The 19,100-nt window shown below is 36.2% G+C and overlaps 1 protein-coding gene across 4 annotated transcripts in view; it reads right to left on the reverse strand.

The window, feature by feature from the left end:
- Positions 1-19,100, reverse strand: part of NNT (nicotinamide nucleotide transhydrogenase) — a 100,304-nt gene that overhangs the window by 32,309 nt on the left and 48,895 nt on the right. For all 4 annotated transcript variants that reach the window (XM_017895958.1, XM_017895960.1, XM_017895961.1 and 1 more), the window contains exons 11-17: positions 16,004-16,165; positions 14,721-14,831; positions 13,425-13,570; positions 12,319-12,514; positions 9,455-9,688; positions 7,936-8,096; positions 5,457-5,636 (exon numbers count right to left, since the gene is read on the reverse strand). In XM_017895958.1, the coding sequence (XP_017751447.1) occupies positions 5,457-5,636; positions 7,936-8,096; positions 9,455-9,688; positions 12,319-12,514; positions 13,425-13,570; positions 14,721-14,831; positions 16,004-16,165 (1,190 nt within the window). The remainder of the gene's footprint in view (positions 1-5,456; positions 5,637-7,935; positions 8,097-9,454; positions 9,689-12,318; positions 12,515-13,424; positions 13,571-14,720; positions 14,832-16,003; positions 16,166-19,100) is intronic.

The following is a 19,100-nucleotide window of genomic DNA, read 5'->3' on the forward strand; positions in this document are numbered from 1 at the left end:
AAAAAAAAAAAAATGTCCAGTGAACAAAGAGCCTCCATCACCTGTATCATACAGTCCTGCAGAAGATCACAGTAGTAGATGTACTGCTGTACAGAGGTAGAGGGACAGAGGAGAGTGATAAATAAACAATTTTATTCTAACTCGGCTTAAAAGGAACCATTATTTCCTCCTATAAAACTGAATGAAGAAGAAGGAAAGAATCTCTGAGGACATTTAATTAATGTGTATCCACTTCTGATGGCATCTTAGGGACAAAAAAAAAGGAACCACACAGTAGTTTAACAATCATAGTCAACTTCTTAAACACGTATCCACAATTACATCACCATTAAGCTATAATAATTCCATGTGGTCTCTTAAAAATGAAATTATTTTCATCTCTAAATTTACCATTGCAACATCATAGTCTCCAAAATTTTTTGCGTTTATTGTTTTTTTTTTTTTTCTCCCTCTCTTTTTTTTTTTTTTTTTTTTTTGCCTGCTTAAATGATTAATGAGACTATCCTATGACCGCTGTTCCAGAGATTGAACTGTTCTCAGCTTCCAAAACAAAGAATTTGCAACACTGTTTAAGGCTGTTCCTTTTAAGCTATTAAGCCAATCATTAAAATTGCATTCTACATTAAAGAGAACCCTAATTCACATAATTCTGAACACACTGTAAGAAATCAATCTGAAAGCAAAGGACAGGTCATAAAACTGACAAAGTCAAAGCAATAATAACATATACCATTCACTAGCATCTCTCATTTCAATGCTTTGTAGGTATTAATTAATCACAAAGGAAAAAAACATTTTTGATTTGGCTTTTGATCCACTTCATTCTGTTCTATTTTCATTTGGAACCAAGCAGCAAAGTGCAAAAATCAGAAAATTTGATCTCAAAATGCTGTTCAATTTTTGTAAGACCTCTATTTCTGAGGCAATCTGGATACTATCACAAACAAATAAACTGTAAAATCATAGAGAGGTTAATGTCTATATGATATTTGGGTATCATTGATTTGAGTTGGTTGTTTGGACACTTCAACATTTTTCAGTTTTTATAATCTTGGATATTGTGCAACCACAGCACTGAGCTCAGAGGACACCCAAAAGAATTCTTTGTCAGAACAAAAATTCAATTTTGGGGATTGCTAGTTAGCCATTTGGGGTACATTCCATTCCCTCACACATAATAAAATCACCCTGTTCTAGTTTGGACTTGCATGTTTCCTTCAATAAATAACAGTGAAGGTCAACATACTGGTACCATTGTTAACTCTACTATATCTGCTATCATAATATATCTGGAGAAGACTCTAAAACATGAAATAAGCTAACAAAATATTTATCTAATGTTCACTTAACAAACCAATTTGTGTGAATGTGCCAGGTACTTGGCCAGACTCCACAAACACAAAGGTGAATAATAAATGGTGCCTTACAATACTTTCTCAGTAAAATGAGAATAATATTTCCTACCTTCAGAATTTGTGTGGGGATTAAATGGGCTATATTTTGTAAAGCATCCAGCATAATGCCTGTTATCCTGCACTAACGCCTAATTTTGAGTAGCTATTTTATTTTTATGATTATACTGATCTACCTAGAGCTGCTAAGCACAGCCATAAGAGACTGAATAAATATATAATTTCCTATAATAAAGAAGCATAAAGAAGGTTTATCAATGAAGGTTAATGTAAAAAGTGAGAAATCAGAAAATTTTAGAAGAAAAGATAATTTCTATCTTCAAAATCGAAAAATATGACAGGCTCATATTTGCTGGTTTCTGACTTGTTTTGTAACAATGCCTAGGAGTAGAGATCATACAGTAAGACAAACACATTGAACATCACAAGTAAGAGCTTTGACTGGTGAATGCTTTGTGGAGATCAATTTAGCAATATCAAAAGCCAACAAAAAGTTCTTACTCCCTTTGACCATGTAATTGCACTTATAAAAACTAGACCTAAGGAAATAATCAAAGATGTATAAGAAGGAAAACTGCAACCAAAAAAAAAAGAAAGTTAAAAACAACTATTATGAATTTGAATAAACAGATTCTGGTATATCTGTGTGCTATAATAGTAGGAGCTAAAAATTATTAGAAAATTAAACATTAATTAAACCTTCATTAAAATTAAGGTTAGACAATTACATAATATATTCAGTAGAATATATTTAAATATATTCATATAAAAAAGACTAGAATGTTAACTGTTAAGTGGTAATAGAAGTTTAGGTAATTTTATTTTTTTATTTATCCTTTTCTGTTTCTTCCAAATTTCCTACATTAAACATCTTTGATTAATTGGATTTTTTTTTTTTTTTTTTTTTTTGAGACAGGGTATCACTCTGTCACCTAGGCTGTGGTCCAGTGGTACAATCATAGCTCCCTGCAGCCTCAACCTCCCCAGGTGATCCTCCTGCCTCAGCCCCCCAAGTAACTGGGACTACAGGCATGTGCCACCATGCCCAGCTAACTTTTATATTTTTTGTAGAGACAGGGTTTTGTCATGTTGCCCAGGCTGGTCTTGAACTCCTGGGCTCAACTGATCCACCTGCCTTGGCCTCCCAAAGTGCTAGAATTACAGGTATGAGCCACGGCACCCGGCCAGAATTTTTTTTAAATTAAAACTTCAACTGTTCTTGAATCCAAATTATTAATCTGACCCAATGTGATATTTATGGCCTCAGGCAGCTATCGGAATAATTTGGTAGCTCTATATACAGAATAGGAATACAAAATATCTATGGAATGCTGATGGTAAAAGGCATGCCTGTGGCAGTGAAATGGAAAAAAAAGAAATAGAAGACCTAGAGAAAACAAGTCAAAAAATATAAAAGAATAGGAAAAATATGAGAAAGATGATATAATTGCAGAACACATAGAAGAGAGTACTTTCAACAAGTACCTCTTGCCACCTTATTCTAGTGTTACAGAAGAGTTACTCTAAGACTTACTATGGTTGCTATAACTAATAATAACAAAAGACACTAAGTGAAGAAGGAAAAGGAGAGTAATAAGAGAGACACAGACAGAAATGTGGGGAATACTCTTCATAAATTTAAAAAAAAAACTAAAGAAAACCGTTTTTTAAAAAGGATAAAACGAGAAATTAACCATGCTGACATTTCAAGAACTAGATACAAGTCTTCTTCCCTCCTCTCCCCATATCAGTATGCCATAGGCTTTGTTAACATTCAAATCCTTCAAATCCTCCCATTTAACTTTAAAAGCCACTGACAAACCTCGTTTAAGTAATAATGAAAATCTGCTGCCCCTGCTGGTCATTCAAATTCATCAACTGAAGCAAAATCAAACTAAGGGTTAAAAGCACTTTTACAGAAAACTGTTCCTAGTACAACTTCATAAACATTTTTTATTCACAAATATTTCTTCTTTCTGTCACAAAGCTGACACTTTTCAAATAGGATACATAAACCTTCACCTTTCCAAATTCCCCAAGCAATTTAGGTGATTTAATTTTAAAACCCCTTAGCTTGTTTTGAATTTGGGCTACCAAACCCTTTGTTTAGCAACACAGCCTAAGAAACAAAAATATTTTTTACTATGAAAAGATACTTCAGCCTTCCAAATTACAATGAGATTTTCAATTAAATCGTAAGAAAAATCCTGAGTTGTAAAATAAGGCAGTTTTTTAAAATATTGTAATAAATGAATGAAGGTAGAGTAAGTATCTGATATGGTTTGGCTGAGTCCCTACCCAAATCTCATGTCAAATTGTAATCCCCACATTTCATGGGTGGGAGGGCCTGGTGGAAGGTGATGGATTATGGGGGCTGACTTCCACCTTGCTGTTCTTATGCTAGTGAGTTCTCACGAGATCTGGTGGTTTAAAAGTGTGTGGCACATCCCCCTTCACTCTCTCTCCTGCTCCGCTACGGTAAGATGTGCTTGCTTCCCATTCACCTTCCGCCATAATTGTAAGTTTCCTGTGGCTTCCCAGTCACGCTTCCTGTTAAGCCTGTGGAACTGTGAGTCAATTAAACCTCTTTACTTCATAAATTACCCAGTCTGAGGTAGTTCTTCACAGCAGTGTGAGAATGGACTAATACAGATCCCTTTCTTGTCTAAATTATTTATCAGTGTAAAATCACATTCTGGTTTCACTTAGCTTCATACTTGTACTGTAACAGTTATTCAAAAGTATTATTTAGACAATAACACCTATAATTTGAAAAAAGTTCTACTCAAACCTTTAATTATAATATTTGCACAGCATCTTCTTTCCATCAAGAAGAGAACTTGAAACAAACAGAAAAGCTAGGAAGTATTAGTGTTGTTACTTTTTTCTGTTCTTTTTTTAAAAAACCATCATCACACACTGGGTCCTATTGTGGGGAGAGGGTGGGGGTAGGGATAGCATTAGGAGATATACCTAACGTAAATGACGAGTTAATGGGTGCAGCACACCAACATGGCACGTGTGTACATATGTAACAAACCTGCACGTTATGCACATGTATCCTAGAACTTAAAGTATATTAAAAAAAAAAAAAAATCATGCTGACCACAAAACTTCTAAGGTAGAAACTCTCACAGATGACCAACGGAAGTGTAAATCAGAACGACCTTTCCAGAAACATGGCTATAAGTATAATGAGGCTATAAATTCTAGAACTCTATCTTAAGACAAAAATCTGAAATGTCAAAGATATGTACAAAGAGAAATCAAAATCAAACAACTTCATATGTATAGCATTAAGGGGAAATTAAATAAATTTTATATATTCATATGATGGATTAGGGTAAAGTCTCTTAAAATAGAATTTTTAATGACAAAAAGTCAACAATATAGTATGTAAGTTTTTTTAAATGTAGGACAATATACAACATGGTCAGACAAGTAAATACACAGATATGCCATACATAAGGAAATAAACCAAAATCTTACCTGTTTATCTCCAGATGGAGAGAGGCACTAGAAGATTTTCATCTTTCTATTTAATTTTCCTAATCTTTACAGTTGGGTACCTTAAAGACAGTCTTGGAAATTTATGCAAATGAAACACTCTGCTATTTCTGCTGAAGAGAATTCAAAGCTACCATACTCTTTTTTTTTTTTCTTCTTTTGAGATGGAGTCTCGCTATGTCACCCAGGCTGGAGTGCAGTGGCATGATCTTGGTCACTGCAACCTCCGCCTCCTGGGTTCAAGCAATTCTTTGCCTCAGCCTACCAAATAGCTAGGATTACAGGCACCTACCACCACGCCCAGGTAATTTTTGTATTTTTAGTAGAGATGGGGTTTCACCATCTTGGCCAGGCTGGTCTTGAACTCCTGACCTCGTGATCCACCCGGCTTGGCCTCCTAAAGTGCTGGGATTACAGGCGTGAGCTACAGTACCCAGCCTACAATACTCATTTTTATGGCTAATAAAAGAAATGATAAGCACATCCATGTTTTCAGAAAGTCATTTCCTTTTCTTTCATGTATGTGTTGTTTCTTACCACACACATGATGTATGACAGGATAGCACCAGACGAGCCTATGAGTGCACCCACAATGGTCAGCAGATTGTTGTTGAGCAGGAAGCCCTCTGCACACAGGGCCCAGCCTGAGTAGCTGTTCAGCACAGTGATGACGACGGGCATGTCGGCACCCCCAATAGCAGCTGTCAAAGTCACACCCTAGAACAACAATCAAAGTAGAACTCAAAATTAATAACATAAAAATAAAACCTCTGGCATTTAACATTTTGCTCCTTAATTATTCTAGCTTTCCCATTAATATATTTACATATAAGTTCCACTTCTGGTAATAAGTGTCTCCCATCTGACCAACACTTCCACAGGTATAACAACTATAAACACCGAGCCACCCACCCCCCTAAAAAAAATCTTTACATTTAAAAAAAACACTTTTCAGTGATGAAAAACAGGCAGAAACTGGAGAAGTGTCTACATTTGGAAAAACATAACAACACCAAGTGAATTTCCCAATTTTTATGGCTTTAGACTGAGGGCAATCCCCTGTTGTTACCAATTAAAGAAATTATAAAATATAAGCCCACAGTCTTACTGGCTTGAAGGTCCTGAAGATAGCATTTGAGATGACTAAGGCAGCTGGAAAGTAATAAGGGAAATCCCACAAAGGAGCAGGCTAGAGAGAGGGAGTCCCAGTTTCTGTGTATAAATTCTACTCAAATCTCTGGATGACTCTTGAACTATACATAAGTGAGACAGACTCCAAGCAATCCTGTTAAGGATAAAATAACAACAGATTTCAGCTGCCCCTCCCCACCATAAGAGAGTCAAAATTGGGAATTTGAGTTTAGCCAAGTTAGCTGGCTACAAAAATGCATAAATAAAAAATAATAATCAATACCCTTTGAAGGAATATAACATAATCCAAAATGTCTATAATGTATCATTAACAATGTCTGTGATACAACTCAAAATTACTAAACACAGGAAAGGAAAAGCTTTTGCTTATTTCACATATTTTACCTTTTTTTGTTTGTTACAATGAGAGCATATTCATGTACTACTCATTTAAGCCAAAAACAATAAAATAAATTCAAAAAATACTTTGTCTAAGACATTCTCATAGAACCAATAAATCCTTTAAATATCATATTCACTGCTTCCCTGAAACAACAATTCTTAAAGTTTTGTTTTGTTTTGAGACAGAGTCTTGCTTTGTCGCCCAGGCTAGAGTGCAATGGCATGATCTTGGCTCGCTGCAACCTCTGCCTCCCAGGTTCAAGCGATTCTCCTGCCTCAGCCTCCCAAGTAGCTAGGAAAACAGGCGCACACCACCATGCCCGGCATATTTTTGTACTTTTAGTAGAGACAGGGTTTCACCATGTTGGCCAGGCTAGTCACAAACTCCTGACTTCAGGTGGTCCACCCACCTCGGCCTCCCAAAGTGCTGGGATTACAGTCATGAGCCACTGCGCCCAGTCACATTTGTACATCTTTTATTTTGAGACTTCATTAACCTATTCTGCCTTATTAGATTAAAATATCAAAATTATTTTCTTTTGTTTAAAACAAAATCAGTGCAACAAGCCAGAATAAAATTAGACTATGAGCATTAATATAAAGATGAGATTTTAATTTACTTTTCAGTGATCTCAAGTTTCTGTGTTGAAATCATGACTTAACTCTCATAATCACACAAAAATAAGTATCATTTTTACACTATAAATTAGGTGTTTCTGAATCAAGGAGCCAGTAAGTATTTCATAAGCAATTGCCATGTGTCTAGCTTTGTGTTAGGCACTGTACATAATTTTTTTAACCTTATCTACAGATTACACACTGAAAGAACATGAGTAACAGTGAATAACAGCAAATAATAGCACTGCATGAAACAACATCATACATTGATATAAGATGCCAGACTGTCATATAGACAACTAAAAACTACTGTTTCAATATACTAAATGTAAAAATTACAGAGAAAGAGGAAGGCTGAACCTATCATAAAAGGCTTAACTGAACACTCTCACTGAGCATATGGGGTTTTTTAACTGCATTTCATTTTATACTTATTTGATTTCATGTCATATCTTCCAATGATGTGAGAGCAACTAGTGGGCAGAGACTATCTTACTTGTATTGTATAAACCCCGAAGCACTATTTTGTAGGGCTTGTCATATAGTAGGCACCTAATACATTGAAACCCTTGGCCTTTTTAAGCTCCTGTTCACCAACACATTGATCCAGTGAAAAGACTCCAGAGCAATAAAGGCGTCTCATGTGACAACTTTAAAATGAATAATTGAGTTGCAAGAAAGAACAATGTTCTTCCTACACTCTTCTGTGTTTTCCAGATTCTAAAAAGATGAACATGTGACATAATTTTAAAACATTTTATTCCATCAAGGTTCTTGATGAGATAAAAATCTGATTACACTTTAATCTAACAAAATATTACCAGTTTTTCACCAAATATGTACTTTTCAATCTCTGACTTCTTACCATGATAGCAGAGAGAGCAGACACAGAACCCAGACAGGCGATGCCAGTGGTAAAGCTTGGGTCCACCATGAATGGGATTATCCCGCCCACACTAGCAGCCAGTAAGCCTGCATTGAGTAAGTGCCTTCCAGGCAGTAGGAGAGGGGCAGATTTCAGGAGACCTAGAGCCAAGCACGTAGTAGTTAGAATTCAGAATGTGTTGTAAGAAACCCCCTCACACACACTCAAGTGTGTCTTTTAATCCTAAACTACCAAAATTTAACATTAGCATAACATGGTATTTAAAATATTACTTTATATTACTAGGTATGAAACAAAAGCAAATTAGAATTATTATACATAATAAACATGAAAAGAGACAGAAAAACTATGGTTCGACTTCACTATTCTTTTCCCCATTTTGATCACAAAACAATTTCTTTCCTTTTTGTCATGAAATCTTAAGAAGTTATTTTCTTACGTATGACCAACACAGAAGTTGTTAAGTGTGGGTTTATTTATTTAAAACTTCATGCATGCCAGTCTTCTGACAAAAATAAAGCATAAAAAAGTAAAAATAAATAAATAGAACTTCAATATGGAATCCTAGCACACTAGTATTTCAGATTCTACTAACTGAGCCCAAGGAAGAAGAAACCTTGTTTGTTATTTGTTCCTAAAGGCAAAGCATGAGATAAAAATGTTTGAGACTTGAAGTTCTTTTATGATTTTCAAGTTTTGTGGAAGTTCACCACTTAATTTTCATGACTTTATTACCGAGAGGCAAGACCATGTTTTTAAATCACAAACTAGTTTCTCTAGAGACTTTTTTGTAAAAACACTGACAGCAGCCTCTGTAGGGTTTTTTCTCCACTTCCATTTTCATGATTGACTTTACCAGCAGCAAAAGTTGTCATGCTAGAGTCCTAAAGTGAGTATTTGTTTTCAAAATAAGTACTGTTTACTACTCACACAAACTTATTTAATAAGTTCCTATTTTGGAAAATGTATAAAGTTCATTTCTATGAATTCTACACAGTCATCTCTAACCAAGGATTATGAGGATCCTGTTTTGTTCACATGTATTATCGAAAGTCAACTAGTCCCTCTATGCAAATTCCTGTGCACTAATTTCCTCCATTAGCTGTCTGCAAATGAAACAGCTTCAAAGCTTTATGAGACTTGTTAAGTACCAATAAAGGGGAAGGATGGGAGGAAAAAAACTTTTACAATTTCTGAGTGCTATATGAATACTCTTCACCTAACAGTTTTACTGTTAAGGTATTTTCTTTTTTTAATCTTTTTTATTAGTAGTAATATTTGATTTTTTTATAAAAAGTAGAGATAGGGTCTCGCTATATTGCCCAGGCTGGTCTTGAACTCTTGGGCTCAAGAGCCTCCCACCTCAGCCTCCCAAAGTGCTGGATTGCAGGCATGAGCCATTGCGCCCAACCATGTTAATGTATTTTCTGAAATTAAAATGGATCCCTAAATGCCCTAAACATAGCTATTTACCTCTATGTTATGCTGAATCACTTACCCTGCAATTTTCCATAGGCAATGAGAGACCCACTAAAGGTGACGCCACCAATGTAAGTGCCGAGGTAGGCCACAATCTTGGTGAGATTTGCTGCTGCATCCGTAGCAAAATGTGGATACTCTATAATGTACTCAGCTATGCAAGTAAGTACAGCTGCCAAACCCACTAAACTGTGAAAAGCAGCAACTAATTGAGGTAAATCAGAAATCTGGATGCGTTTGGCAATTGTCAATCCTGTCATGAAATGAAGGTCAAAAATAAATTAAAACTTGACAAACTTTTGAGAAGTAACCACAACAAAGATCACCCTTAAGAATTTCCACCATTGTCACAAATAAATATTATCTAGTTCCTAGTATGGGCTAAATATTCTCTACAGGGGCTGTACAGAAGGTAAGGGCACTAGTTATATACAGGTTGAGTATCCCTTACCTGATATGCTTGGGACCAGAAGTGTTTCAGATTTTAATTTCTTTTTAAATTTTGGAATATTTTCATATACATAATAAGGTATCTTGGGAATGGGACCCAGGTCTAAACACAAAATTCATTTATGTTTCATATACATACAGCCTGAAAGTAATTTTAAACATTTTAAATTATTTTGTGCTTGAAACAAAGTTTGTGTTAAGTATTTATGTGTGGAATTCACCACTTGTGGTGTCATGTCACCACACAAAAAGTTTTGGATTTTGAAGCATTTCAGATTTTTGGATTAAAGATGCTCAACTTGTATATCCTTTCAAAACAACAGTTTTTCTCCACACACCTAAGCACGACCCAACTCCAACGAACCCCAACACGCAGCATCAATGCATGCCTCTTCCCATCACAAACTCCCAACCTTCCCCTAGCCAACACTTCTTCAGACTACCTAAATCTCTAATCAAATTCCCTTATATTCTCCCCATTACAACCAGGTCCTCTTCTCTATAACCAGTGCTTGCTCCTGAACACATAAGAAACACCTGGAACATAAAAAAGATCTTGGTTTTCAGGTGGGTAGGTGGGAGCAAAGTCTCAAGGTAAAGAAATGCAAAAATCTGGGCAGTAAATACTCAAATTAGGAGCCTCTGAAGGAAGTGCATGGCTATAGGTAGGTGATACAGAAGGAGTGGGGCTCAGAATATTTGCTAAGATCACATCTAAAGGTTTTCCCGCCATGAACCTATAGCGTAAACATTTTCCTTCAAGTCCCTTTCCAGAGATTATCAAGAAAAGAGTCAAAGCTTTCCTGAGGAAGTATAAAAGGAGGCCTAAAGCCAGTGTTGCACTGGGAAACATTTAATAACCAGTTCCACAGGAAAGAAATACATGCACATACAAATACATGAGATTTAACTGATACAAAGGTGGCTAGCACACAATTTTCAAATAATAAGAAATACAGTGTTCTTTATTGAAAATTCCATGTAGACAAATTGACATTCATAGAATGTTTTTATGGATCTTTGCTAAACTCTTATATCTGTAGCCAACCTAGTGTTTGCAACTGATGAATAAGCATACTTCCAACAGGAACATTGTTTGATATTTATTTTTGTTTACTTTAATAACTAAGATGAAAGTAAAACAACAGAATGTATGTGAGAACTTCACTCATTTATCAACCATGAGTGACTTTATTGCTGAATCTGATAATAGTTTTCAAATACTGGAAGAGTATTTGCTCAATTACTTGTGCTATTCACAATGTCACAGCTACAGTCAAAACATTTGAAGTTTAAGCTGCATCATTAACATTTTCTCCATCACTTTCTCATGTCTGGACAATAAACAAAACAATAAATCAAGCCCAGATTGTAGCATTTGCCTATTTCCATACTGCAATACTCCTACCAAGTAAAATTTCAATCTACCAATGTGATGTCATTGAATGTAGAATTGGAAAGAGATGTACCACAGCCCACTGATACATAGCATTTCTTCTATACACATACAATAGATATAAGTAACCTCAAGAGCATAGATAATAAAACCTAGTAAATTAATTAGAAAGTTATGAGTTTTTAATATTATTACCTTTGTTTCTGATTTATTTAATTTTAAGTTTATGTAATTTAGTATTTAATAATGGCTCTGTTAAACAATCAACTTTAAAAATTCCTGGAAAAAAAATTTTTTTGTTTTTTTGAGACAGAATCTCGCTCTGTCATCCAGGCTGGAGTGCAGCAGCATGATCACAGCTCACTGCAACCTCCACATCCCAGGTTCAAGCGATTCTCATGCTTCAGCCACCCAAAAAGCTGGGATTGCAGTTGTACGCCACCATGCCCAACTAATTTTTGTATGTTTAATAGCTACGGGGGTTCACCATATTGGCCAGGCTGGTTTCAAACTCCTAGCCTCAAGTGATCCACCCACATCAGCCTCCCAAAGTGCTGGGATTACAGGTGTGAGCCACCAAGCCCAGCCTAAAAATTCCTGAAAATTTAACAATCCAGCACACAACTGAATAAAATTAAAACAGTGGTTTTTCTGTTGGCAAATGTTTTTTCATTTTTAACAGGTCTATGAAGCAGAATCTTTGGCTGCTATTTATACCTAGCAGAACAAAAGTTAGCTTATGTATAGTACATACATAAGGATTCCAATCCCCCATTCCATTATCAGCTAATGGGACACAGTCAGTAAAGGAAAATAAGAATTGAGTATAGGATATGTTGACTCAGTTGATGCATTTAATCAGTGTTTTAAAATGTATTTGAATGAGAATTACACCAACTGGGATGAATTTTCACCAAAATAATATTAACTGAAGCAACTTCCATGAACACAATTTAATTATTTCATCAATATGGACTTTAGAAATATATATTGAGAAACTGGAGTTCACATAAAGGCAGAAGCCCGCAAGTGCTTACCAATGGTACCACCCAAAGCCATCGCTCCAGACATCTGAGCTAGTAATTCTGGGCCCGGTTTTAGGACTCCGAGGGTGGCTGCCAGTCCTCCAGCAACCCCAATCATGCCCAATGCATTGCCAAGACGTGCTGTTCCCTGGGTGGAGAGGCCAGCCAAGGCACCAACACAGCACAAACCCGAGCCTAGGTACATGATCTTTTCAAAGGAAAAGGGAGAGAGAGAGATTATTAAAACCTTTGGTCTATTAGCTTAGAGACTTCAATATATTTCCTACCCATTAGGAATATTAACATATGAAATACTTATATTGTATTTGCACTTATACCATTTATATAAATTGGTTTCTTCTGGATTTGCTATCATGCACAAATACACATAAAAGTACCTGAATTTAAATGGGGTCATTATTGGATCTAAAAATACTAAACTTGACCAAATGCTGTAAAAGAGCCAACCCCTGACGTAAGTGCCAGGGGCTGTGCCATATGTTTTATCTGTGTTGTCACAGTCTCATGAGATCCACAAGAGGGAAAAATCATTATCCTCATTTTGCAAAAGAGAGAATCAAAGCTTAAAGAAGTTACATACTTTCTTCAAGGCAAATGATCAATAAATTGGAAATCTGGAATTCAGACTAAGGTCTTTCTGACTCACTGCTCCAACTCTTCTCAAAAAAAAAATGTTCATTCAATAAATACTGCATGTTGGAAACACAGAAGAAACTAAAAGACAGTCATTGAAAAGAAATAGAAAATACGGAGTTCAGAATTGTTTCATTATAAATCCACAACAATCTAGCTAGATACGTAATGAAGATATTGATAAACTTCCTAACTCCTTTTACATGTGGAAAAATGTAACAAAACAAAGACATAAACCCATATTTAAACTCAGTTACCAGAAAAATCTGTCTCTAGAATCCAGGGTCCTGATCCTCAGGGGAAGAGAATGCTTGGTTTAACCAAGATGTTTCTAGGGTTATTGTTGTATTTGCTTGACAGAGTTGTATTTGCTCGATAATTTGAATTAGGATAACTAACAATGTTAAATCTAATAGAGAAGAAAATATTGTGGTAAATATAAAAACTTACAAAGAGCCTCTTACCTGTTCAATGTTATAACCACTGTAGAGGGCAGCTAAATATCCACCAACAAAGGTACCAGCAGGGAGCAGATACAGGTAGTTGTATTCTGGGGGGTCAGTGGGACGCTTGAACATGTCCAGCATTCTCTGAGTTACCAGAAAGCCACCTTAGCAAAGCAAAGGAAATAAAAAACATAGTACCTCTTTGAGCTCACTGAGCAATATGATTTTTTAAAGTGCTACATTTTTTCTATTTTAAGCACATCTTTATCACCTAGGAATAAATATAATTTAAAGTAACATTTTGCAACCTCAAATTTTTTTTTTTTTTTTTTTTTTGAGATGGAGGCTCACTCTGTTGCCCAGGCTAGGGTGCAATAACACAATCTTGACTCACTGCAATCTCCGCCTCCCAGGTTCAAGCTATTCTCCTGTCTCAGCCTCCCGAGTAGCTGGGATTACAGGCTCACGCCACTATGCTGGGCTAATTTTTGTATTTTTAGTAGAGAGCGGGTTTCATCGTGTTGGCCAGGCTGGTCTCGAACTCCTGACTTCAGGTCATCTGCCTGCCTTGACCTCCCAAAGTGCTGGGATCACAGGTGTTAACCACCACACCCAGCCAAAATGTAAAGTCATTCTATTACTCAAGTTAGTTTCATTAGAGAGGTGGAGGAAAAAACACCAAATATATTCAGGAAGAAAACGCTATCAGAATGCAAAACTAAAAGAAAAAAGCCACTCAAAAAGCTTGAGAATGTGAAAGATCAAAGATTGGCATCTTTTTCTAGTAGGTTGTTACATTTGTAAAACCCTATAAAAAATTATAAAAGAGAAAAATACCATATCAACAGGCACCAGGTTTCTTGGACACATTAAAGAATTTTTAGCTACAAAATAGCATCAAACGAGTCTCACACATGAGTGATGTGCGAGGCTTTCAGTTTCCAGGAACAAACGCTGGCTAGGATAAGGCAAAAGACTAAAATTTGATCTAAAATTATACTCATTTATAGATGTTATGGTGACAGCTCTAACCCAGCTTACTTCAAAACTATGCATTCACAGTAACTTTCCAGTTAACTTGTAGCAAGACATCATTTTGCTTGTTTGTTTTGGGGAACTGGGGGTTGTTCTCTCATCAAGAGTTTCTAAAAATTACAGATGGGCAAAATAACTAATATTCCTGCACAAAAAGCATTTAGGGTCTGAGTGAAACCTTTTTTAAAGGCACAATTATGTCTATTTTATACTGATTTATATTTGCTTTGTATGTCTCCATTGAAAATAGTCCTCTGAGACCTTTCACTGACATCATACCTGCAATGTTGACGGAGGATATGAATGTGGCAAGAGTAGCAAGGCCCTGAGAAGTTGTGGAAGGATACAAATGTCCTCCCATCAGTGCCAACCCACCAACTGCAGTCAGCCCTAGAAAGAAAGCATCAACATGGTGAATAGTGATAGTGACACCACCAAATCAAATATCATAGCTGAAGTACCTCACATACATAGATTCATAGAGTGTAAAGTTCTCAATATCAAAAAACAAGACAGCTTTCTTATACCCTCATTAAAATGAAATAAACAATTTTCCTTATGCAGACTGTGGATAACACACCTTCACATCATTCTCACTGAAATTACTACTGTGGGAAAAGGGTTAACAAAACTTTTTCTCCTTCTGCATTGGAACTGGACTTTCCTTTAACTTTCTAGCTATGTTCCTCTAATACAGATATAAATCCACCAATGTTATAGACAACATTGCTTATGGTTAAAAAGTGACCCTGGTAGATAATTTGCGTGTAAACTAGAAGAAACTATTAATGAACTGTAAATGTCTGCTGGGGATGCCTAGCTTTGGGTTTTCCTGACTACAGCACCTCTTGGAGATAGACATGTTCCCTGCAGAGATCCTCGAAGCTGTGCCTATGGCAATGTTATAAAAGATGACTATTGGCCCTGAGGCTTTCAAGCCAGGACAGCTCCCATGTTTGTCCAATGTAGAATTCATTCCCTCATATCTGAACCATTGCTAGGGGACAAATAAAATAGATCCTGGGCAGCCGCGTGGACTGCTGCTGCTGCATGAACTGCGGAAAAGACTGGCACCAAAGAGAAATGCCTCATGCCACCTCACTGGAAAGCGATGATTTCCCGTACCATAGCTTCATGGTGAACCTGATGCCACACAGGGCCTATTGTAGCCTTGGTAGGCTGAATGTTGAGTTGAATTTAAGGACAGCCCTATAGGATGTTGCAACTATGATTCTGTGGAACACTGGTTTTCAAATTTTATCAGTGGAATCCTTTCCTTAAAAAAAAAAAAAAGAATCAAACTTGGAAGAAGTAACAGTGGCTCTGTCCTGCTTGAAATGGGAGCAGCCCAAAGAGCTGACACATTTCCGCGGCCTCTTACTTTGCAGGCCCATATTCCATACCCTCTCGGAGTCTGGGAGCCCTTAGATCACCAAAGCAGATGCCTCGGATGCCAAGCAAAACAACTTGAAAACACACTTTATAAACGTCATTGATAGTCCTCCTAGAGCTGAGTAAGCCTATGAAAACCTGAGATGAGGAAAAACAAGAGAGGAACAAACCTGAGATTGCATTCGTCACAGACATTAGTGGTGAGTGGAGAGCAGGGGTCACTCCCCAGACGGTATGATACCCCACAATGCCAGCCAAGCCAAAAGTGGTCACCATCTGAGAAAAGGCTAGATTGGGAGCCGCAATGCCCAAACCCAGTATCCCCGTGAGACCTAGAGAAGAAAGTAAAGAGTGTGTGTGAGCTGACATCCAGTTGTCTCAGTAAGATTAAAAGCACACCCATAAATATGTGAAATAGTCAATGCTTTTAAATTCCACTCCCTTGCCAGTAATGAGCAGATTTTTTAGACATTTGACAATTAAGAAGTAGGGGGACGGAGGAATACTGTGGACAAAACCCAATTTTCTGACCGCCCCCCCAAAATAAGCTATAAAGATCTAGTAATATTTATGAGTCACCTTAATAACAATTTGCACATTTTCCTCTGTGTAGTTTGTCCTCTTCCCTGTTTTAACTTTTATTGACAATGCCACATATGTTTATACAAGCATTTTTATTCCCGATTACAGGCCTATAGAGGATCTACCAAAGCATTTTCTACTGGGACAAGACACAACCTTTATAAGACAAGACTTTTATGAGGCCAATTTTATGTCACTCTCAGATTTGGCTGAGGAATAGGGGTTTTAAAAGAGTAGGAAGAATTTCATTCACTCCAGCACCTCCCCAAAACATATGGCTTCCACCCACCCGGGACACAAGTTTTGCAATTGCTCCTGAATCTGGACTGGACTGTTGGCCAGGGCAGTCAGCTCCAGCCTCAACACCAAGTCAGCAAACAGGATTTTACAAAGAAAAGGAAAAAAATAATACAAATTAAATTAAGAATGTGCAGAATACAAACAGCTCTGACATACATCTTTAATTATCACCTTCCTTGATAGCAAACATGTGGACAGTTGTTCTGCAACAGAAGAAAGGGTTACCTAGTGGTCAGTAAAAAGAAAATGACAGTGGGTGACCAGGGAACTAGAAGTTAACTTTCCTGAATAAGGTACCTTTTTCCTTGATGTAAACTATTACTTTGGAAGTGGCACCACTGAAATATCTAGGGCTTGACATTAATTTTACATTAAATCATTCAATATGACTGTAGTTTTAATTAATTTTCCTACCCACATATCATGTATCCAAGGTTCCAGTGCATAGCCCATTAACCACCTGATTAGAGAGTTAGATACAACACTGTTTTGTCTTCCAGTTAAAAATTAGAGAGTTGTATAGGGTTGTGAATAAGAATATGTTTTCTTAAGTCAGTCTGGTTTGAATCCTGGTTCTGCTGCTCCCTAGCTGTGTCATCTCAGGCAAGTTACTTAATCTCTCTGTGCTTCAGGTCTTCATATGTAAAATTATCAACCCTCTCTGTCTTCATCTGGAAAAGAAAATAATAATATACCCACTTTGCTGAATTCTTGTAAAAAATAAATGAGCTAAGGCATGTGAAGTATTTAGCACAGTGCCTAGCAGTCAGTAAATGCTAGCTATTATTATGACCGCATTAGTCAAGAAGCACTACCTTATTATAATCCACGGTCCTTTGTGTTAGCCATCTGTGACAAAAACTACATCATATAACTGAAGGTTTTCTTATCAACTATTTAATAAACTAATGTCTTTTCTATCATACATTTAGTAACATATGTCAGACTATATTTCTATATCTGTATAACAGAGGAAGAGAAAGGCTGATGAAAGAAGAGAAAGTAAATCACATTCTTTGAAGAATGCTGTTCAAATACAATTTTAATACATATAAAAGAAAATGCTTATTTTAATATAAAAGAGGGAGTTCAAGATAAAGAAAAACACATATAAGTTCATCCTTTCATTCACTGGAATATGCCACTGTCATATGTATTAAGAAGCAATATGCCCTGATTCAAGAAATATAAGAGAAACCAAGAAAAATAAATCATTATATGTGCCTTGCTACATTTCCTTATGAATCTGAAAAAGAAATGGAAATTTACAATCCTACTCATAATATGTTCCATGTACAACACAATAGCCTCATTTATTTTGTTTTTTTAACAAATAAGTGCAAGTAGGGACACTGCTTCATCTACTCACAGTGTTCACCACTAGAGGCTTTTTCAGTCATTTTGCTGAGACTTGCTCTTTATTCAAGGAGAGTTACATGTTTAGCTTTAAAACATCTGGACTCACATGGGAATTTGGAGGATGCTGAGTCTACAAGAATTTTATGTGCTTGGTGCTGGTCCTTAATTCTTCATAGTTTGCTTTTGTTTTGTTTTTGTTTTGGCTCTGAATAGATCTAAACATTTTAATTCATTCTTTGAGACAGAAACCAATTTAAAATCAAATATCCGTATTTCAGCCTCTAACAATGCATAGCCAGAATGAATATTAATCACCACTTTACAATAAATTATTTAGTGTTTTCATGAAGATGAATTTTAAAACAAAGAATTTATGTTAAATTATAAAGAAAGAGATCTAAATGAAAATATTGAATTTTTTTACAAGTTGAGTAACTCAAAATGTTAGTCAAATGTTCAAGGACTAAAGCCTATATTGTAGTATTTATTCTTTAAGGCAAACATTTGGTTCCCTTGTCTAACCCATGTGTGCAGATAATCACAACTGATATTTCACAAAAAAACAGAAAAAACATAATTATATTTATATGCATTTAACACCAGCACAATATGGCATACATCACTTCTCAATACATTTGATATAGATAAAAGTAATCTCAGCACACTGGCAGGCCAAGGCAGGAGGATCACTTGAGCTCAGGAGTTCAAGATCAGCCCGGGCAACATGGTGAAGCCCCATCTCTACAAAAAAAAAACACACAAAAATTAGCTAGGCATGGTGCCATGTGCCTGTATTCCCAGCTACTCAGGAGGCTGAAGTGGGAAGCTTCCTTCCTCAACCCCAGGAAGTTGAGGCTGTGGTGAGCCATAACTACACCACTGCACTCCTACCTGAGCAACAGAAAAAGACTCTGTTTCAAACATATATATAATACATATATTTTTAATATATATAAATAACTGTATTTAAAATGTTTTCTGTAAAAGGAAAAATGTTTATTGCCTGCATATTATTTCACATGCTTT

Source organism: Rhinopithecus bieti, unplaced genomic scaffold (genome assembly GCF_001698545.2).
Source record: "Rhinopithecus bieti isolate Rb0 unplaced genomic scaffold, ASM169854v2 scaffold_28024, whole genome shotgun sequence".
Lineage (NCBI taxonomy): Eukaryota > Metazoa > Chordata > Mammalia > Primates > Cercopithecidae > Rhinopithecus > Rhinopithecus bieti.